The sequence below is a fragment of the Hylobates moloch genome, unplaced genomic scaffold (assembly GCF_009828535.3).
Source record: "Hylobates moloch isolate HMO894 unplaced genomic scaffold, HMol_V3 SCAFFOLD_5, whole genome shotgun sequence".
Lineage (NCBI taxonomy): Eukaryota > Metazoa > Chordata > Mammalia > Primates > Hylobatidae > Hylobates > Hylobates moloch.
Window position 1 is genome coordinate 101127616 of NW_026652280.1, and position 21338 is coordinate 101148953.

Here is a 21338-nt window from a genome sequence, read left to right on the forward strand (position 1 = left end):
TTGTTATTATTATTATTTTTGAGACGAAGTTTCATTCTTGTTGCCCGGGCTGGAGTGTAATGGCTTGATCTCGGCTCACTGCAACCTCTGCCTCCTGGGTTCCAGAGATTCTCCTGCCTCAGCCTCCCGAGTAGCTGGGATTACAGGCACCTGCCACCACGCCCGGGTAATTTTTTATATTTTAAGTAGAGACAGTGTTTCACCATGTTGGCCAGGCTGGTCTCGAACTCCTGACCTTCAGGTGATCCACCTGCTTCGGCCTCCCAAAATGCTGGGATTACAGGCATGAGCCACCGCGCCCAGCCAGAGCAACAGGTTTTAATATAGAGCAAATGTTTAGTTTCATCATCTGTAAAATGGAGATAAGTATTATCAGAGTAAAGATGAAGACTAGAAAGAACACTTAATGTGCTGGGCCTTTTATAGATTAACACTGACATTTCAGGCTGAACTATTTACATTTTCCTTCATAACCATATTAATCCTTATAAACTATGGATTTATGCTCCTTAATATATAATGCTGATCACTACTATAAATGTGTGGTTTTATCCAACTGTACTGAAACAGCTTTGAGTTAATATTCTGTTTGGATATTTGGAGAAAACAAGAAGAAGTGCTCTCTGAGTATTTGCTTAGACGCCGGCTGTGTGAGTGGATAACTTTCAAAGCTGCTTTTGAGACTCCAGTGTCTGGCATTTCCTGCATTCTGGCCTGGAGGCCGGACGTGAATCTGACTTCCAGTAAAAATACACGGTTCCCTTGACAAAGTCGAGCTGTTTATCCCAGAGACTGCACAATTTTCCGTTTATAGGCATGGGCCAATGCTAACTGGAAATCATTGCAAAAAGTTTTTTTTTGTCGGGTGGAGGGTGTGGTCCTAAGATAAACGGTGTGCAACAGAAGAAATTAAACTGGAAGAAATTAAAGGTTTTTTTTTTAGACTTTTCTGCTTGTTCCTTTCTGTTAAAAAGGTCTGCCATCCAGTATTTAGGAAAGCCCTTTAAGAGAGTTTGAGGTGTTTTAGCTGGGTTTGTGCCAAAAGTTTCCGTTATATTGGCTTGCTGAAGGACTGCATTTAAAAACGCCCACACATCCAAGCAAGAAGCAGGTCCCATCCCTCTCTGCTGACGTCACGCCTGTGGATTGGCTGATGGAGCTGTGAGCCGGCTGTAGTTGAGCGGGAACCAGAGACCTGGCAGTCGCCATGACTGGCTGGCTGGCGTCGTCAAGACGCCGAGGCTTCGGGCTCTTTTTCTTCTTGGGTCTACACCGCCTCCTGTTGTTTCTGGTTTTGCTTGGGACCCTGGCCAACAAACTTAACGTGCCACAGGTGTTGCTACCCTTTGGCCGAGAGCCAGGCCGGGTGCCTTTCCTGCTGGAGGCGCAGCGGGGCTGCTACACTTGGTGAGGGGTGGTGGGTGACAAGGATATGCATCCTCACACCATCCAGTAAGGGTGAGGGGGGTACCCTCTGTAAGATCCCACAGGAATACCGTGTGGGGCCGCGTGAAGGGCCCTAGCCGGTAGGGGAGCAGAGTGTGGTGTCAGTGAAGGTGGCGAGGAGCAGACCCCTGGGCATGGCGTGTCCTACTCATGTGGTATATCCTCCAGCTGTGTGACGATCTTCCAGACGTGTGAGGAATTCTCGGGATGTGGGACTGGCCTTTTCTCCGTGTGTGTTGGGAAGGGGTGGTCACTATGAGCAGCCGTCAGGGTAAAGGGAAGCCCTGTGTTGGAGGCCTCAGGTACTGATGACTTCCAATGTAGACAACTAGAGTAAGAGGAAGTTCCCCCATATCTGAGGAAATTTCTGTAGGAACAGGAAAACTTGGGGTGCGAGGGTCCCCACTAACTATATATGGGCTATTCAATGTGAGAAGGACTTAAAACACAACAGCCAAGTATCGGGGGTTAACTAAGCACTTTGCATGTGTTAACTCATTCGCTTTTTACAGTCTTGTGAAGTAAGTACTATTACTCCCATTTCACAGACGAGGAAAGTGAGGCCCAGAGACTATGAAGTGTAAACTTCTGAGAATATGAGAAGATTCATCGTGGGTGGAGATGAGATCTGTCTGTATTATCAAAATTGCCCATTTATAAAAGGGTACCCGCTTGAAGTGTGAGGACGGGGGTACACACAACTCCAGGATAATGACTTCCTGACTGAAGATGAAGAGACATGATTTTCTGGTGTGAGAGGACCCAGTGATGGGTTATGTGGTTGCCTAAGGTGTGAGAGAACCTAACTGAAGTGAGCTTCAGGATGCCAGTGCATTCATCCTAGATGGAGTAGATACCCCTTTGCTATCTCCTAGGAGAAGCAATGAAGTTTGTTCAGAGTATAAATTCACCTCTCATTTTATGAGGAAGTATAAGGAAAGTGGGCTTGTAAGATGATCCAGTGTGACGTGTGTGTTTCGTGACTGTGAGGGTGATGCAAGGCATCTTTCCAGCAATGAAAGCCATTTCTTCTATCGCTCCAAAAATATTAATGAGGCCAGGCGTGGTGGCTCACGCCTGTAATCCCAGCACTTTGGGAGGCCAAGGCAGGAGGATTACTTGAGGCCAGGAGTTTGAGACCAGCCGGATCAACACAGTGAGACCCCGTCTCTATTTAAAATAAAAACATTGGGCCGGGCGCAGTGGCTCACGCCTGTAATCCCAGCACTTTGGGAGGCTGGGGCAGGCAGATCGCTTGAAGTCAGGAGTTCAAGACCAGCCTGGCCAACATGATGAAAGCCCATCCCTACTAAAAATACAAAAATTAGCTGGGCATAATGGTAGGCACCTATAATCTCAGCTACTTGAGAGGCTGAGGCAGGAGAATCGCTTGAACCGTGGAGGCAAATGTTGCAGTGAGCTGAGATCGCCCTGCTGCACTCCAGCTTGGACGACAAAGTGACTCGGTCTCAAAAACATAATAATAAAAATAAAAACATTTATGAATGTTTTTGGTATTTTGAATTGGACTCACACCTCATAATTTAGGCAACATTTCCATCCTAGGTATCAGCAGCCTGGTTTCTAGGATTGAAGGAAACTTTCCTCAGAGTATGAGAAAGTCCCGTCTCATTAATAGAAACACATCAGTCCTATTTCTGCATACTGAGGGAAGAATATAAAAATCTTTTTAAAAAAAATTGAGAGAGGGATATTTCTGAGACTTTGCTCAAGGGATCATTGGGAAAGTTCTCATCAATCTCTCACTTTAATTATCGCATCCCTAAGCAATGTTCCTGCTTTAAAAAGTGTCATTTACATATACCTGGTAGTATGTAACATGGAAGAAGTATGAGAATCTATGTTCCACTAAAAGTTAATTTTAACCCACCTATTTCATACTCTTAAGAATTTTGTTCTGGCAGGCATTCCACCCATCATGATGCAGTTACTGTTGAGCCTTTATATGAAAATGGCACCTTGTGTTCCCAAAAAGCTGTACTCATTGCTGAATCTACGCAACCGATACGCCTCAGCAGTATTATTCTTGCTCGAGAAATAGGTATGTTGAGAGCAAAAACACTATGTATCATGTCGTCTGGGGTAGAATAATCTGGTATTTTGTATAGATGGTTAACACAAATGGTGTTGGCTTCAAATGATTAAAGGGAGAATAAATGATTCCTAGCTGGCTGCAGTGGCTCACGCCTTTAATTCCAGCACTTTGGGAGGCTGAGGTGGAAAGATTGCTTGAGCTCAGGAGTTTAAGAACAATCTGGGTAACACAGTGAGACCTGTCTCTACAAAAAAAAAAAAAAAAAATTATGGCTGGGGGCGGTGGCTCACGCCTGTAATCCCCCCACTTTGGGAGGCTGAGGTGGGTGGATCACCTGAGGTGAGGAGTTCGAGACCAGCCTGGCCAACATGGTGAAACCTCGTCTCTACTAAAAATACAAAAAAATTAGCCGGGCCTGGTGGCGCACGCCTGTAGTCCCAGCTACTCAGGGAGGCTGAGGCAGGAGAATTGCTTGAACCCGGGAGACAGAGGTTGCAGTGAGCCAAGATCGCGCCACTGCACTCCAGCGTGGGCGACAGAGGGAGTCTCCATCTCAATAAAATAAAATAAAGTAAGATAAAATAAAAATGAAGAGTATTAGGCAGGATTTTCATTTTTTCTTTCTTTCCTTTTTCTTTTTTTTTTGAGACAAGAGTTTCGCTTTTGTTGCCCAGGCTGGAGTGCAGTGGCACGATCTTGGCTCGCTGTAACCTCTGCCTCCCAGGTTCAAGCAATTCTCCTGGCTCAGTCTCCTGAGTAGCTGGGATTACAGGCGCACTGCCACCACACCTGGCTAATTTTTGTATTTTTAGTAGAGATAGGGTTTCTCCATGTTGGTCAGGCTGGTCTCGAACTCCTCACCTCAGGTGATCTACCTGCCTCAGCCTCCCAAAATGCTGGGATTGCAGGTGTGAGCCACCGTGCCCGGACAGCATTTTCTCTTTTTTTAGAGACAGGGTCTTGCTTTGTTGCACAGGTTGTAGTGCAATGGCACAACAGTAGCTCACTGCATCCTGCGTGGCCTGCGCAACACAGTGAGACTCCATCTCTACAAAACAATAATAATAAATAAATTAAAGAATTTTTAAGGCCTGGCGTGGTGGTTCACGCTTGTAATCCCAGCACTTTAGGAGGCCGAGCGGGCGGATCACGAAGTCAGGAGATTGAGACCACGGTGAAACCCCGTCTCTACTAAAAATACAAAAAATTAGCCAGGCATGGTGGCGGGCGCCTGTATTCCCAGCTACTGGGAGAGGCTGAGGCAGGAGAATGGCGTGAACCCGGGAGGCAGAGCTTGCAGTGAGCCGAGATTGCGCCACTGCACTCCAGCCTGGGTGACAGAGAGAGACTCCGTCTCAAAAAAAAAAAAAAAAAAGAATTTTTAAAAACCACCTAAAACCTATTCTTAAGTGGACTTTGCAATTAGATAGAACAATCTGTTTTTGTTTCCAGCTTTGGAAAATTTCGTAGTACATCTGAGTCATCACTTTTCCCCCACTCCCTTTAACCTTTTGGTTCCTAGGGAATAAGAGTCCTCTACTATTGTTCACCAGATTTTTTTCCAACTACTAACACCTATTCTACAAATTTTGTTACTGGCCCTCTTAATGTTCTCACATGTGCAGTCAGTGACAACTATATCTTGACTGCTGCCTGGCTGAGAGGACTTGTAAGATGTCATCAATTATAAAATAAATCCCAATTGCAGAGATGTTAAAAGATAAAAAACGAGTGTCTAAGAATCAATGAAATATGGTATGATATTCTCAAACATAAGAATCTTTGAAGACCATGTCATGCAGGGTAGCTAAAAAGGATAGAGAAGGATACAAAAGTCAGAAAAAACAAAAAACAAAAAACATTGATTTGGTCACATATGCGATTTTTAAAATGTAATCATTTTTAACTACACAAATTCATTCTGATATTAAAAAATTCACAGAAGTACTAGGAAAAATGTCAAATCTGGCTCTCAGCTTAACTTCATCTGACTTGTGACCAATTTTCCAAAGTTAAGTATCCTTAAATCAACTTTCCCAGTTTTACTATTAATACAATTGTGTACATAGATGAGATTCCCAGTGGTAAGGGCCAGTCTTGGTGTCCTACTAGGAGCATCTGAATGGGAGCAAGTAGTAGGAAAGGGGTGGGATTGGGCATTTTGAAAGGGAAGTGCATGCCTAAGAGAAATTGTTCATTAATTCATTGGACAGATACGTATTGAGTTGCCTACTTTATAAGGCATATATAAAGGTAAAAAGATGTAAGCTTGCTATTGGCATTTAAGTCCTTTTTTTTTTTTTTTTTTTTGATATGGAGTCTTGCTTTGTCATCCAGGCTGGAGTGCAATGGCGCGATCTTGGCTTGCTGCAACCTCCACCTCCTGGGTTCAAGTGATTCTCCTGCCTCAGCCTCCTGAGTAGCTGGGACTACAGGCATGCGCCACCACGCCCATCTAATTTTTGTATTTTTAGTAGAGATGGGGTTTCACAATGTTGGCCAGGCTGGTCTTGAACTCCTGACCTTAAGTGATCCACCTGCCTCGGCCCCCCAAAGTGCTGGGATTACAGGCGTGAGCCACCACACCTGGCCTTAAGTGCTCATTATAAAATTTTGTTTATGATGGTTTTGGTGATAGTGTAGTAAAGAAAGTGGTTTTGACAAAGATGATGAATAGACTTGAGGTGAGAGACTTAAGTGCAATGGCGCGATCTCCGCTCACCGCAACCTCCGCCTCCCGGGTTCAAGCGATTCTCCTGCCTCAGCCTCCCGAGTAGCTGGGATTACAGACATGTGCCACCATTCCCGGCTAATTTTGTATTTTTAGTAGAGACGTGGTTTCTCCATGTTGGTCAGGCTCATCTTGAACTCCCAACCTCAGGTGATCTGCCCACCTCAGCCTCCCAAAGTGCTGGGATTACAGGCGTGAGCCACCGCACCCGGCTTTGCCCCGCTAAATTTTTGTAATTTTTGTAGAGGTGGGGATTTTGCCATGTTGCCTAGGCTGGTCTCAAACTCTTGGACTCAAACAGTCCACCCACCTTGGACTCTGAAATTGCTGGGATTACAGCCATGAGCCACCACACCCAGCTGAGAGCATAATTTTAGGTGAAAAAGTTCACAGGGCAGATGAAGAACTGGTTTGGACAACTGAAGTATACCTGAAGTAATGTGGACCCGTAAATAAAAATATCTGTTATATTATTTAATAAAGTTGTATTCTCTTCACTTTAAAAGTTAAATGATATTTCTCCTAATCATTCTAAATTTAGTTGTAAATCATCCAAAGTAATTTCATTTATTTATTATTTATTTTTATTTTTTGGGACAGGGTTTCACTCTGTCGCCCAGGCTGGAGTTCAGTGGCACAAACGTGGCTCATTGCAGCCATGACCTCCTGGGCTCAAGTGATCCCCCCCTACTTCAGCCTCCTGAGTAGCTGGTACTACAGGGGGGCACCACCAGGCCTGGCTAGTTTTTTTATTTTTTGTAGACTATGGTAGTGGGGTTGCTCAGGCTGGTCTTGAACTCCTGGGCTCAAGCAATCCTGCCTCAGCTTCCCAAAGTGTTGAGTTTTTTTGTATTTTTAGTAGAGACGGGGTTTCACCATGTTGGCCATGTTGGCCGGGCTGGTCTCGAACTCCTAACCTAGTGATCCACCCACCTCGGCCCCCCAGAGTGCTGGGATTACAGGCGTGAGCCACCATGCCTGGCCTTGATACTTCAAGAGTGTTGAGTGGCCAGGCACGGTGGCTCACCTCTGTAATCCCAGCACTTTGGGAGGCCGAGGTGGGTGGATCATGAGGTCAGGAGTTTGAGACCAGGCTTTCCAACATGGTGAAACCCCATCTCTACTAAAAATATAAAAAATTAGCCAGGCATGGTGGTGTGTGCCTGTAATCCCAGCTACTCTGGAGGCTGAAGCACAAGGATTGCTTGAACCCCAGAACCCCAGAACCCCAGAGGCAGAGGTTGCAGTGAGCTGGATTGCACCACTGCACTGCGACAGAGACTTTGTCTCAAAAAACAAACAAACAAACAAACAGTGTTGGGGTGGTTTTTGTATTTTTAGTAGAGATGGGGTTTTACTGTGTTAGCCAGCATGGCCTATTATTCGCTATTTTAAAATTTTTATTTGTTATCAGGATCTTGAAGAATTTGGAGAAAAAGATTAAAATTTTTATTTTTCTTATTTTTCCATGGATAAGTAAAAACATCATCACAGATCAGTGTTTTGGAGTCTCTGGCCTAGTGCCTCTTGTTATAAAGAAAGGCTCTTATATCTTGTTATTATGCTATTTTCTTCCATAGGTAAAAGCAGCAGTCATAGTCTTTCTTTTTCATAATCTTTAGAATACAGTTTTGAATATTTGAGACATTTAATAGATTCATGACCTATTGAATTAAATACTCAGTTTTGGGGTTCTTTGTAGTGACTGACCATGAGCTACGCTGTGATGTTAAGGTTGATGTGATAAACAGCATTGAAATTGTATCTCGGGCCCGGGAACTTTATGTAGATGATTCGCCACTGGAACTGATGGTGAGGGCATTGGATGCTGAAGGTAAAGAACTTCAGAGGATTCAACAAAATTACCTAAAATAAAGTAATACCTGTTTATGTTTAGCACTTGGAAACAAAAACTTGAGTGACAAAAGTAGATTAGAAATAATATCTATTTTCTCATTTGGAGTTCATAGATGAATAATAATTCTGAGTATAATTTAATGTATTATCTACACATTTTCATAAAATATTCCTGCTATTGTTAGTTATCTCAGAACTTTTCCTTACTTTTTTTTTTTCTTTGGCGGGGGGAGGGGGACAGAGTTTTGCTTTTGTTGCCCAGGCTGGAGTGCAATGGCGTGATCTTGGCTCACTGCAACCTCTGCCTCCTGAGTTCAAGCAGTTCTCCTGCTTCAGCCTCCTGGGTAGCTGGAATTACAGGCCTGTGCCACCACTCCCGGCTAATTTGGTATTTTTAGTAGAGATGGGGTTTCACCATGTTGGTCAAGCTGGTCTTGAACTCCTGACCTCAGGTGATCCACCCGCCTTGGCCTCCCAAAGTGCTGGGATTACAGGCATGAGCCACCGCGCCTGGGCACTTTCTTTTTTTTTTTGAGATGGAATCTCGCTCTGTTGCCTAGGCTCAAGTGCAGTGGTGTGATCTTGGCTCACTGCAACCTCTGCCCACCCGGTTCAGACGATTCTTGTGCCTCAGCCTCCCAAGTAGCTGGGAATACAGGCGTGTGCCACCACGCTCGTTACTGTTTGTATTTTTAATAGAGATGGATTTCACCATGTTGACCAGGCTGGTCTCGAACTCCTGGCCTCAAGTGATCCGCCTGCCTCGGCCTCCCAAAGTCTTGAGATTACAGGCATGAGCCACCGCACTGGCCTCCCAACTTTTCTTAGATACCCAAATCTACCACTGAGCTTCTGTTGATGGGCCCTAGATCAACAATTAAGAACACTTTTTGGAATTTATTGCTAGCTCTGTTTGATCAATCCACTTTCTATAGACCAGGAGAATTAAATGTAAATCTGTAAAAAAGTTACAATCTTGATCTAATCTTTAATGCTTTTAATACTGTATACTATATTAATGCTATAATGAGGTATTAAAAAACACTTAGGTGGTAAAAAAAAAAAAAATTAGGTGGGACGTGGTGGTTCATGCTTATAATTCTAGCACTTTGGGAGGCCGAGGTTGAAGTATCCTGTGAGGCCAAGTTCCCCATGGTTAATTTAAAAAAAAAAAATTATAATGTATTGCCACTTTCTTTGTAAATTACTTGAGTGATTTGTTTTTTTAATCTGAAAAATGAACTATTCTGGAAGCTTTTTTTTTTCTTTTTTGGATACAGTCTGTCGCTCAGGCTGGAGTATGGTGACACAAGCATGGCTCACTGCAGCCTTGACCTCCCAGGCTCAAGCAATCCTCCTACCTCAACCTCCTGAGTAGCTAGGACTACAGGTGCAGGCCACCATGCCTGGCTAAATTTTTGTTTTACAGACCAGGTGTCACTATGTTGCCCAGGTTGGTCTCAAACTCCTGAGTTCCAGCGATCCTCCTGCCTTGGCCTCCCAAAGTGCTGGGATTACAGGTACAAGCTATTGCACCTGGCCTGGAAAGTTTTTACAATAATTTGTATGGAAGGAACCAGGATTAAGGATGCCTTATCAACCATGAGGTGGCCTTTATGTAGAAAGGAACAGAAGGAGCATGGCATAATTATTGTCAACCAGAAGTTAATCAGCTTGAGCCCTTTTTACTTTCAGACAGCTTGTGCAGCAACATCATTTATTGTTTGTGTCGAGAACTTTCTTATATATATGTTTTAATTCATTAATGATAGTGCTTTCTATTTCTTAATGAAAGAGGCTTCAAAGTAATTTTCTAGTTAGGTTTCCCTTTTTTGTTGTAAATACCTGAATATTTTTAAATATGTGATCCTATCTTGTCTGCTTTTGGCTTGCTCTACAGGAAATACTTTTAGTAGTTTGGCAGGGATGATGTTTGAGTGGAGCATTGCCCAGGACAACGAGTCAGCAAGAGAAGAACTGTCTAGCAAAATTAGGTAAACTTGAAACCAAACATAAATCATCTGACTGTGAAGAAGACATCTGCCATTAAGCGGCATGCTGAACAAGCAACCATTTGTGTGGACTTTGATGATCCTGCTGTCTGTACTTTTTTGAAACTGATAAATTACTGAGGGAAATGTCTTTGATAGAGTGAAATATGACATAGATGTAGGTACCTTTATGATCGCTTAATCTGAGTTATTATGGAGGAGTTCATGGGCTAAGTACTACACAATTATTTGAGCCAGGTATATCTTCTGGAAGTTCTTTTTGTTCAAGCTACCTGCACATGCTGAAGTAGAGGGAGAAGGATGATAGTATGAAATTTTGTCTTCAGTACCAAGGAGTAGATCTCAGATCCACGTTTTACTCCCATCACAATTTTAGCCAGAGGCTCATAAATCCCTTTCTTTTTTTTTGAGATGGAGTCTCGCTCTGTCGCCCAGGCTGGAGTGCAGTGGAGTGATCTCGGCTCACTGCAACCTCTGCCTCACGGGTTCACGCCATTCTCCTGCCTCAGCCTCCCGAGTAGCTGGGACTACAGGAGCCCGCCACCATGCCCTACTAATTTTTTTTGTTTGTATTTTTAGTAGAGAACGTGGTTTCACCGTGTTAGTCAAGATGGTCTCAATCTCCTGACCTTGTGATCTGCCCGCTTCGGCCTCCCAAAGTGCTGGGATTACAGGCATGAGCCACCGTGCCTGGCCTTTTCTTTTCTTTTTTTTTTGAGATGGAGTCTTGCTCTGTCACTCAGGCTGGAGTGCAGTGACACAATCTCGGCTCACTACAACCTCCACCTCCTGGGTTCAAGCGATTCTCCTGCCTCAGTCTCCCGAGTAGCTGGGACTACAGGCGCCCGCCACCATGCTCGGCTAATTTTTGTATTTTTAGTGGAGACGGGGTTTCGCCATATTGGCCAGGGTGGTCTCAAACTCCTGACCTCAAGTGATCCACCCACTTTGGCCTCCCAAAGTGCTGGGATTATAGGCGTGAGCCACTGGGCCTGGCCTTTATCTTTTTCTTATTCTTTTTTTTTTTTTGAGATGGAGTCTTGCTCTGTCACCCAGGCTGGAGTGCAGTGGCGTGATCTTGGCTCACTGCAACTTCCATCTCCTGGGTTCAAGTGATTCTCCTGTCTCAGCCTCCCAAGTAGCTGGAATTACAGGCGTGTGCCACCACGCCTGGCTAATTTTTGTATTTTTAGTAGAGACGGAGTTTCGCCATGTTGGCCTGGCTGGTCTCAAATTCCTGACCTCAAGTGATGTGCCTGCCTTGGCCTCCCAAAGTGCTGGGATTACAGGCGTGAGCTACCATGCCCAGCCAAAAGTGTTTTACATTCTATAGACATTGAAGAAACTATGTTTAAAGTCTCTTAGGGACTTTTGGAAGAACACTTCATTTAATTCTGCTAGAAACACATTTTATTTTATGTCTTTAGGATTCTTAAATACTCTGAAGCAGAATATGCTCCCCCAATATATATAGCTGAGATGGAAAAAGAGGAGAAACAAGGAGATGTGATTTTAGTGTCTGGGATTAGAACTGGTGCTGCTGTTGTAAAAGTTCGAATTCATGAACCATTCTATAAGGTAAAAAGTTTGTGCTATAAATTTTCCTTACTTTTTTTTCAAGATATGGTCGTACTCTGTTGCTCAGGTACACAGGAATGCAGCCCGCCCTGTTTTTTTTTTTTTTTTTTTTTTTTTTTGTAGAGACAGACGGGGTTTCACCAGGTTGCCCAGGCTGGTCTCAAACTTCTGAGCTCAAGCAGTCTCCCTGCCCCAGCCTCCTAAAGTGCTGAGATTACAGGCGTGAGCCAACACAACTGGCCAGTGCTATAAATTTTTCATCTAATAGTCTTGCCTATGGAAAATAGAGTTTTTTATGTTTATCTATAGTAGAAGCCCTCTAGTCTGATGTGATTTGGGCCAATAGTTGGTCATTTAATTGAAAAAGTTATTTGAAGTAGGTAAGCATTAAAAAATTATCTTAAACATTTTATTGCCTGATTACAATTACAAATGTGGCTGGTATTTTCCCTTAAAATATATAACTACATTTTATTCACCAATCCTTGATGTAGGTGCAAGGCCTTTCTTTGACCATGAGTTCACTGATTTGAAATCTACCTACTCTTTCTCCGATAAACTACAGTTTCTAATTTCTTCCTTTTTTGGGGTGGGGAGGTTTCAAGTGATTCTTGGGCCTCAGCCTCCTGAATATCTGGGATTACAGGTGTGTGTCACCATGCTCAACTAATTTTTGTATTTTTAGTAGAAACAGAGTTTCACCATGATGGCCAGGCTGGTTTCGAACTTCTGGCCTCAAATGATCCACCTGTCTCGGCCTCCCAAAGTGCTACGATTACAGGCATGAGCCACCATGCCCGGCCCTAATTTCTAGTCAAGTAAAAATTTAGATGCAGGAAGAATTTGAGTGCAGAAATTTATATTTTAAAGGATTTTCCCTAATATTTTACATTTCTCACTTATACCTAATTGATAGTACATATTAGCAGCTTGCCTTTAACTTTTTTTGAAACGTTTAAATTTTTAATAGAAATAACAGTTCTCTTTTCACATGTATAGTTTTTGTTTTAATGTGATTATAATTACAAGCACAACTTGCATAAATAGGTTTGGGAAAAACAAATGTTTTTTGGTAAGCATTTAATTCAACGGCAAGAACATGAGTGTGTGGACCTCCTAGAGAGAAACCTACCAAGCTTGCATTGGGTAAATCTTCATAAAAATCAATGTGTTCAACAGAGAGGGGAAAGTAACTTAATCTGGCAAGTCAGTTAATTGGAGGTTGGCTAAAAGAATTTCTGTGTTCTACAATTGAGTCTTTTCTCATTTCAGCATACTTGACTTTTTATTTACCTACTTTTTTTCTTTTAGAAGACTTTTCTGTTCTAAGTCTGAGTACCTTAGAAAGTTAATAAGGTATTAGGATTCATGATCACTTTTTAAGGCTAGCTGAAATTATGACTTGTGATTAGGAAAGCTTTTTAAAAAATCTTTATAAAAAATGTTTAAAAGAAATTTAAAAGAAGTAAGCTTTTAACAAGAAAGATGACTGTGAGGATTCCGTCCATGGAAACTTTTTTTTTTTCTTTCCCTCCCTCTTTTAGAAAGTGGCAGCAGCATTAATACGTCTGCTTGTTTTGGAGAATATATTTCTTATACCATCCCATGATATTTATCTCTTAGTAGGAACATATATTAAATACCAAGTTGCAAAAATGGTTCAGGGGAGAATGACAGGTAAGGTGATTTATTTTTTCTCCTATGACTCACATTTCCCAAATCTTTTCTGCTGACAAGATCAGCAACTCCACATTACATATGAAAAATACTTGTGTTTTTAGATTTTGTGGTAAAGTATCAATTGCTGTACTTAACTAATATTAGACAGAAATAGCCCCACATCTTGAACATATTAATGGCATAGTTAGGCTGCTTAGCTTCAGTGCCAATAGGCATCTGAATTCTCTATTAAAACAGCAACTAGCCAGGCATGGTGGCTCTCACTTGTAATTCCAGCTACTCTGGAAGCCGAGGCAGGAAGATTGCTTGAGACCAGAAGTTGGAGACCAGCCTAGGCAACAGAGCAAGATCCCCATATCTTTTTTATTTTATTTATTTATTTTTATTTTTTTGCGATGAGGGTCTCACTCTGTTGCCCAGATTGTAGTACAGTGGCATGATCATGGCTCATTGCAACCTTGAACTCCTGTGCTCAAGTGATCCTCCCACCTCAGCCTCCTGAATGGCTGGAACTACAGGTTCCTGCCACCATATCGAGCTCTTTTTTTTTTTTTTTCTAGATGTAGTCTCTCTCTCTCGCCCACGCTGGAGTGCAGTGGCATGATCTCGGCTCACTGCAACCTCCACCTCTGGGTTCAAGCAATTCTCCTGCCTCAGCCTCCCGAGTAGCTGGGATTACCAGTGTGCACCACCATGCCCAGCTAATTTTTTGTATTTTTAGTAGAGACGGGGTTTCACCATGCTGGCCGGGCTGGTCTCAAACTCCTGGCCTCATGATCCATCCGCCTCAGCCTCCCAAAGTGCTGTGATTACAGGTGTGAGCCATCACGCCCGGCCTCTTTTTTTTTTTTTTTTTTGTTAGAGATGGGATCTCATTATGTTACCCAGGCTGGTCTTGAACTCCTTGTCCCAAGTGATTCTCCCACCTTGGCCTCCCTCCCAAAGGGCTGAGATTATAGGTGTGTGCTACTGTGCCAAGCTGAGACCTCATCTCTAAAAATAACTAAATAAATAAAACAACAAAAGCTTTACTAGCTTTTGAAGGGCAAGTTAAGACACTTTACCAGAAGGGACTTGAATGATCATTGCAATGATCTTTGCAAAAGTTGTTTCTTGAGAAACTCAATTCATCGACTGAAAGCTTAATATTCTATTGATACTGAAAGTTACATTGAGCATTTTTTTTTTTTTTTTTTTGAGATGGAGTCTCACTCTGTCGCCCAGGCTGGAGTGCAGTGGCACGATCTCGGCTCACTGCAACCTCTGCTTCCCAGGTTCAAGCGATTCTCCTGCCTCAGCCTCCCGAGTAGCTGGGATTACAGGAGCCCGCCACTACGCCCAGCTAATTTTTTGTATTTTTAGTAGAGATGGGGTTTCACCGTGTTGGCCAGGCTGGTCTCGAACTCCTGACCTCGTGATTCACCCACCTCGGCTTCCCAAAGTGCTGGGATTACAGGCGAGAAGCACCGCACCCGGCCTAAAAGTTACATTGAGCTTTTAAAGTGTGTATTGGCTCCATTAACATTAATCTTTTTCTTACTAATGATGACCCCTCCTGCTACTCAGTTCACTAGTTTTTAAGAATACAAGCAAAACCAGTTCTCTCTCTCTCTCTCTCTCTATGCTTTGTCGCCCAGGCTAGAGTGCAATGGTTTGATCTCAGCTCACTGCAACCTTCACCTCCCAGGTTCAAGAGATTCTCCTGCATCAGCCTCCCGAGTAGTTGGGGTTACAGGCACGTGCCATCACGCCCGGCTAATTTTGATATTTTTAGTAGAGACGGGGTTTCACCATGTTGGCCAGGCTGGTCTCGAACTCGTAACCTCAGGTGATCCGCCCACCTTGGCCTCCAAAAGTGCTGGGATTACAGGCAGAGCCACCACACCCAGCCTCTAACAATATATTTTAACTCATATACTCCCCCCAAATGGTTACATGTAGAAATTCATCATAGCAGGAAAAACATTAGAAGCAGATCATACTCTTATTTTATGTCTGCTTCCTGATCATTCCTTTATGATCAAGTATACATCATTATCTACTGGAATGGCTGCTGTCATTACATTTATGTATCTTTCATGTCTTACAGAGGTGAAATTTCCCCTGGAACATTATATACTGGAATTGCAAGACCATAGACTTGCACTTAATGGGTCTCATTCTGAGAAAGTGGCTATACTGGATGACAAAACAGCCATGGTGACTGCCTCACAACTGGGCCAGACTAATCTTGTCTTTGTCCATAAAAGTATCCTTTTGTTCAAGTTTTAGCTGCCAGTCTACACTTCCTTGAGCATCCTAGACATGTTCTTTGGTAAAATAATTTATTAAGAATGATTTGCCGGGCACGGTGGCTCACGCCTGTAATCCCAGCACTTTGGGAGGCCGAGACGGGCGGATCACGAGGTCAGGAGATCGAGACCATCCTGGCTAACACGATGAAACCCTGACTCTACTAAAAATACCAAAAATTAGCCAGGCATGGTGGCAGGCGCCTGTAGTCCCAGCTACTCGGGAGGCTGAGGCAGGAGGATGGCGTGAACCCGGGAGGCAGAGGTTGCAGTGAGCCAAAATCGTGCCACTGCACTCCAGCTTGGGCGACAGAGCGAGACTCCGTCTCAAAAAAAAAAAAACCAAAAAAACAAAAAGAATGATTATAATACTACTACAGTGTTTTCCTATAGGTTTTATTTTTAATAAAGAATTATAAGTTATTACTGTCATAATTTCTAGCACAGTAAGTAGAGAAAAGGAGTATAGTTGGAACTTGGGATCTACTAACTTCAGTGCTTATTTGCAACCTCAATCAAATTGTAATTAGGGAAATAAAAAAACTGTAATTAGGGGAATGGGGAAAACGGAGTTTGGAAGAACATGTGAGAATTTTATTTAATTTGTTCTTTTCTATTTGTACATGATAATTGAGAAAATATGCTATTGTCTCCAGTAGATGTCTAACATTTTTATTGTGTTGAGAGCAATTTTTAAAAATTCACTAAACCTGCTATGCAAGGATTGAACCAAGAAAGGTACACAGAGGCTGGGCGTGGTGGCTCATGCCTGTAATCCCAGCACTTTGGGAGGCCGAGGCAGGCTGATCACCTGAGGTTGGGAGCTCGAGAACAGCTTGACCAACATGAAGAAACCCCATCTCTACTAAAAATACAAAAATTAGCCGGGCGTGGTGGCTCATGCCTGTAATCCCAGCTACTCAGGAGGCTGAGGCAGGAGAATCACTTGAACCCCGGGGAAGTGGAGGTTGCGGTGAGCCAAGATGGCGCCACTGCACTCCGGCCTGGGCAACAAGAGTGAAACTCCATCTCAAAAAAAAAAAAAAAAAAGAAAGAAAGGTACACAGAGATCTGTAATAGTCAATGAAAACAGAAGAGAATGAAGATTTAAATTCTCAGAAAATTGAAACATGATTTGGACTCCACCGCTCTGTGTTTTATTTGGAAAATTTTAATCTGAAAGAAATTCATTCAGCAAATATCTATTATATTTCTACTATATGCTCAACATTGTTCTAAGCTCTGGGTATACAAACTGCCATTTTGTCCAGTATAGTTAGATTCTTAAAATATTATTATTGTTATTATTTTTTGAGATGGAGTTTTGCTCTTGTTGCCCAAGCTGGGGTGCAGTGGCATGATTTCTGCTCACTCCCGCCTCCGCCTCCCGGGTTCGAGTTATTCTCCTGCCTCGGCCTCCTAAGCAGCTGGAATTACAGGTGTGCACCACTATGCCCAGCTAATTTTTGTATTTTTAGTAGAGACAGGGTTTCACCATGTTGGCCAGGCTGGTCTCAAACTCCTGACCTCAGATGATCCACCCACTTCGGCCTTCCACAGTGCTGGGATTACAGCCATGAGCCACTGTGCCTGGCCAAAAAATTATTATTTTTGTAGAGACAGGGTCTCACTCTGTTGCCCAGGCTGGAGTGCAGTGGTGCAATCTTGGCTCACTGAAACCTGTAAACTCCCAGGCTCAAGTGATCCTCCCAGCTCAGCCTCCCAAGTAGCTGGGACCACAGGCATGTGCCACCACGCCCAGCTAATTTTTGTATTTTTTTGTAGACACGAGGTCTCGCCATGTTGCCCACACTGCTCTTGAACTCCTGGACTCAAGCAATTCACCTGCCTTGGCCTCCCAAAGTGCTAGGATTCCAGGCATGAGCCACCACACCCAGCCAGATTTTTTTTTTTTAGAGATAGAGTCTCACTCTGATGCCCAGGTTAGAGTGCAGAGGCATGATCATAACTCACAGTAGCCTTGAGCAATCCTCCCACCTCAGCCTTCTGAGTAGCTGGGACTATAGGCATACACCACCGTGCCATACTAATTGTATCTCTTTTTGTAGAGATGAGATCTTGCTAGGCTGAGTAGGCTGGATGAACTCCTGGCCTTAAATGAACCTCCTACCTAGACCTCCCAAAGTGCTTGGATTACAGGTGTGATCCACCACACCCAGTCTTTACCTAGCATAGTTAGAGAAGTCCTCTCTGATGAGGCGACACTGGCACAATAAGCCATGTGAATAATTGGTGAAAGACTTCTAGGGAAAGGAAACAGCAATGGCAAAGGTTCCGAAGCAGGAACATATTTGGCATGGTTAAAGAAGAGTAAGGAAGACAGTGAAGCTAAAGTGCAGTGAATCAGGAAACAGTAGAAGTAATAGAGTAGGTGAGGGGCAGATTAGGTAGGGCCTAGTAGGCTTACTCTGAATAAGAATGTCTCTACTCTGGGCACACTGTCTATAGGGTAGGTAGCCCTGCTCTGAAAGGAGCAGTACCTCTGCTACCCCACTTCAAGAAAAGTTGCTAACACCAAAAAAATTCTATCAAGCTTGAAAGGTACAGCATTTCTTGTATAATATTTTTAGTTAGCAGCCTATATTATTTGTCTAACACACATTAAGGAGAGCTATTGATCCAATGTTGTTTGCTTTTTAGTCATTTTAAGGTACCTAGGACATTTTTCAACAAATACAATCATACCTACAAAATAAATTAAGTTATTCAATATTTATTGAGTCCCAACTGTGTGTCAGGCACTTCCCTGAATTCCCCAGGTGAACTTAAGTGTTCTTTTTCTCCCCCATATTTTCAGTTCATATTGTTATTTTTTTCCAAAGTATCAAATATTAAAATACATTGTATTTGTCTATTTATATATCTTTTTTGAGGACATGGATGGTGACTATTGATAATGTGTCCCTGCACCTGGCATAGAGTAGCTAGTGGAACTGTTCATGGAGATGGAGAATATAAGAGAAAGAGCAGTTTTAAGGAAAAAGATAGCAAGTTCAGTTTTTCACATGTCAAATTAAAATATCGAAACAGTGGGATAGATATCCAAGCAGAAATTTTCATTATGCCTCTGGAGGAGAAAGATTTAGGATCAAGATAGATCCTCAAGGATCAAGAAAGACTGAGGATCAAGGTAGATATTTGAAAGTTAGTTTATAGATAGGTGATAGTTGGAGCTATTGTAGACAAAATCACCTAGGGAAATTATATACAGTGAGAGAATTTGGCCAAAGACAAAATTGTGTAACGCTAGCTTTTAAGGTTCGTATGGAAAAAGAGGACGTGTGAGGAGGATCTGAAGGAATGCTTAAAATGTAGTATTATAGGCCGGGCGCGGTGGCTCATGCTTGTAATCCCAGCACTTTGGGAGGCCGAGGCGGGCGGATCACGAGGTCAGGAGATCGAGACCACGGTGAAACCCCGTCTCTACCAAAAATACAAAAAATTAGCCGGGCGTGGTGGCGGGCGCCTGTAGTCCCAGCTACTCGGAGAGGCTGAGGCAGGAGAATGGCGTGAACCCGGGATGCGGAGGTTGCAGTGAGCCGAGATCGCGCCACTGCACTCCAGCCTGGGCGACAGAGCAAGACTCCCTCTCAAAAAAAAAAAAAAAAAAAAAAAAAAAAAATGTAGTATTATAGAAAAACCAAGGATGGGCGCAGTGGCTCATGCCTGTAATCCCAGCACTTTGGGAGGCTGAGGCAGGTGGATCACTGGTCAGGAGTTTGAGACCAGCCTGGTCAACATGTTTGGAGAAACCCCGTCTCTACTAATAATATAAAAATTAGCAGGGCATGGTGGTGTACGCCTGTAATCCCAGCTACTCGGGAGGAACTCCTAAGGCAGGAGAATTGCATGAACCTGGGAGGCAGAAGTTGCAGTGAGCCGAGATGGCACCACTGCACTCCAGCCTGGGCAACAGAGTGAAACTGACTCTCAACTAAAAAAAAAAGAAAGAAAAACCAGAGAGAGGAGTTTCCTGATAACCAAATTAGGAGTTTACAAAGAGAAGACTGTTCAACAGGTCAAATCTGGTAGTGATGTCAAGATAAAGACTGAAAGATTATAGTAACTAGGAGGTCTTGGGTCACTTTGTCAGTAAAAACAGCTTGGCTTTCACAAGGACAAAAACAAAGTAGAAGTTTGAAAAAGACACAAGGAATACTTTTTTTTTAAGATTGGAAAAACTTGAACATTTCTCTTAATTAAACAGAGAAAGATGGCAGAGATAAAGGGAGAAAGGAGAGCCAGTTGATGGAGCATGTTTTCTGAGAGGCAACAGAAAATGAGATTTGGAATGCAGATGGAAGGCTTAGATCTTATTCTGTTATCTTATTCCAATATCAGAAGAATGAATTGTTTTAGAGATCTGTTGAGATGTTTCCTCATTTGTAAAATGAAGTGAATGTTCTTATTTCTGACTTTCCTTCTAGTTTTTTTTTTTTTTTTTTTTTTGAGACAGAGTCTCGCTCTGTTGCCCAGGCTGGAGTGCAGTGGCATGATCTTGGCTCACTGCAAGCTCCACCTCCCGGGTTCACGCCATTCTCCTGCCTCAGCCTCCCAAGTAGCTGGGACTACAGGCACCCACCACCACACCCGGCTAATTTTTTGTATTTTTTTTTTTAGTAGAGACGGGGTTTCACCGTGTTAGCCAGGATAGTCTCAATCTCCTGACCTCGTGATCCACCCGTCTCAGCCTCCCAAAGTGCTGGGATTACAGGCGTGAGCCACCGCGCCCGGCCCTAGCTGTTATATTTTATGAATATTATAGTAAAGTACATATCAGAACTAAACCTAAGTTTGGCACAGAGTTACCATAAAGTATTTAGAAGATTTGCTTTAGGCCAGGCACAGTGGCTCATGCATGTAATCCCAACACTTTGAGAGGCTCAGGCAGGAGGATTGCTTGAGTCCAGGAGTTTAAGACTAGTCTAGGCAACATAGTGAGACCCCTGTCTCTACAAAAAGCAAAAGGTTAGCCAGATGTGGTGGTGGAGGCCTATAGTCCCAGCTACTCAGAGGCCTGAGGGTAGGAGAATCGCTTGAGTCCAGGAGTTAGAGAGGCTGCAGTGAGCTGTGATTGTACCACTGCACTCAGCCTGGGTGACAGAGTGAGACCCTGTCTCAAAAAAAAAAAAAAAAAAAAAAAAAAAAAAAAAAAAAAAAAATGGGGCCAGGCGCAGTGGCTCACGCCTGTAATCCCAACAACTTTGGGAGGCTGAGGCGGGTGGATGACCTGAGGTCAGGAGTTCGAGACCAGCCTGGCCAACATGACAAATCCTGTCTCTACTAAAAATACAATAATTAGCTGGGTGAGGTGGCGCACACCTATAGTCCCAGCTACTTGAGAGGCTGAGGCAGAAGAATCACTTGAATGTGGGAGGCGGTGGTTGCAGTGAGCCAAGATCATGCTGTTGCACTCTAGCCTGGGTGACAGAGTGCAATGGCGCAATCTCGGCTCACTGCAACCTCTGCCTCCTGGGTTCAAGCAATTCTTCTGCCTCAGCCTCCTGAGTAGCTGAGATTACAGGTGCCTGCCACCACACCTGGCTAATTTTTGTATTTTTAGTAAAGACAGGGTTTCACCATGTTGGTCAGGCTGGTCTTGAACTCCCGACCTCAGGCAATCCACCCACCTCAGCCTCCCAAAGTGCTGGGATTACAGGCACAAG

The 21338-nt window shown here is 43.4% G+C and overlaps 1 protein-coding gene across 3 annotated transcripts in view; it reads left to right on the forward strand.

The window, feature by feature from the left end:
- The first annotated feature begins 1178 nt into the window (after nucleotides 1-1178).
- Nucleotides 1179-21338, forward strand: part of NUP210L (nucleoporin 210 like) — a 150527-nt gene continuing 130367 nt past the window's right edge. For 2 of the 3 annotated variants that reach the window (XM_058439250.1, XM_058439251.1), the window contains exons 1-7: nucleotides 1208-1407; nucleotides 3372-3508; nucleotides 7936-8067; nucleotides 9991-10084; nucleotides 11530-11680; nucleotides 13225-13357; nucleotides 15450-15608. In XM_058439250.1, the coding sequence (XP_058295233.1) occupies nucleotides 1208-1407; nucleotides 3372-3508; nucleotides 7936-8067; nucleotides 9991-10084; nucleotides 11530-11680; nucleotides 13225-13357; nucleotides 15450-15608 (1006 nt within the window). Of the gene's footprint in view, nucleotides 1408-3371; nucleotides 3509-7935; nucleotides 8068-9990; nucleotides 10085-11529; nucleotides 11681-13224; nucleotides 13358-15449; nucleotides 15609-21338 lie in introns of all 3 variants that reach the window. The other variant, XM_032154498.2, reaches the window with a different exon arrangement.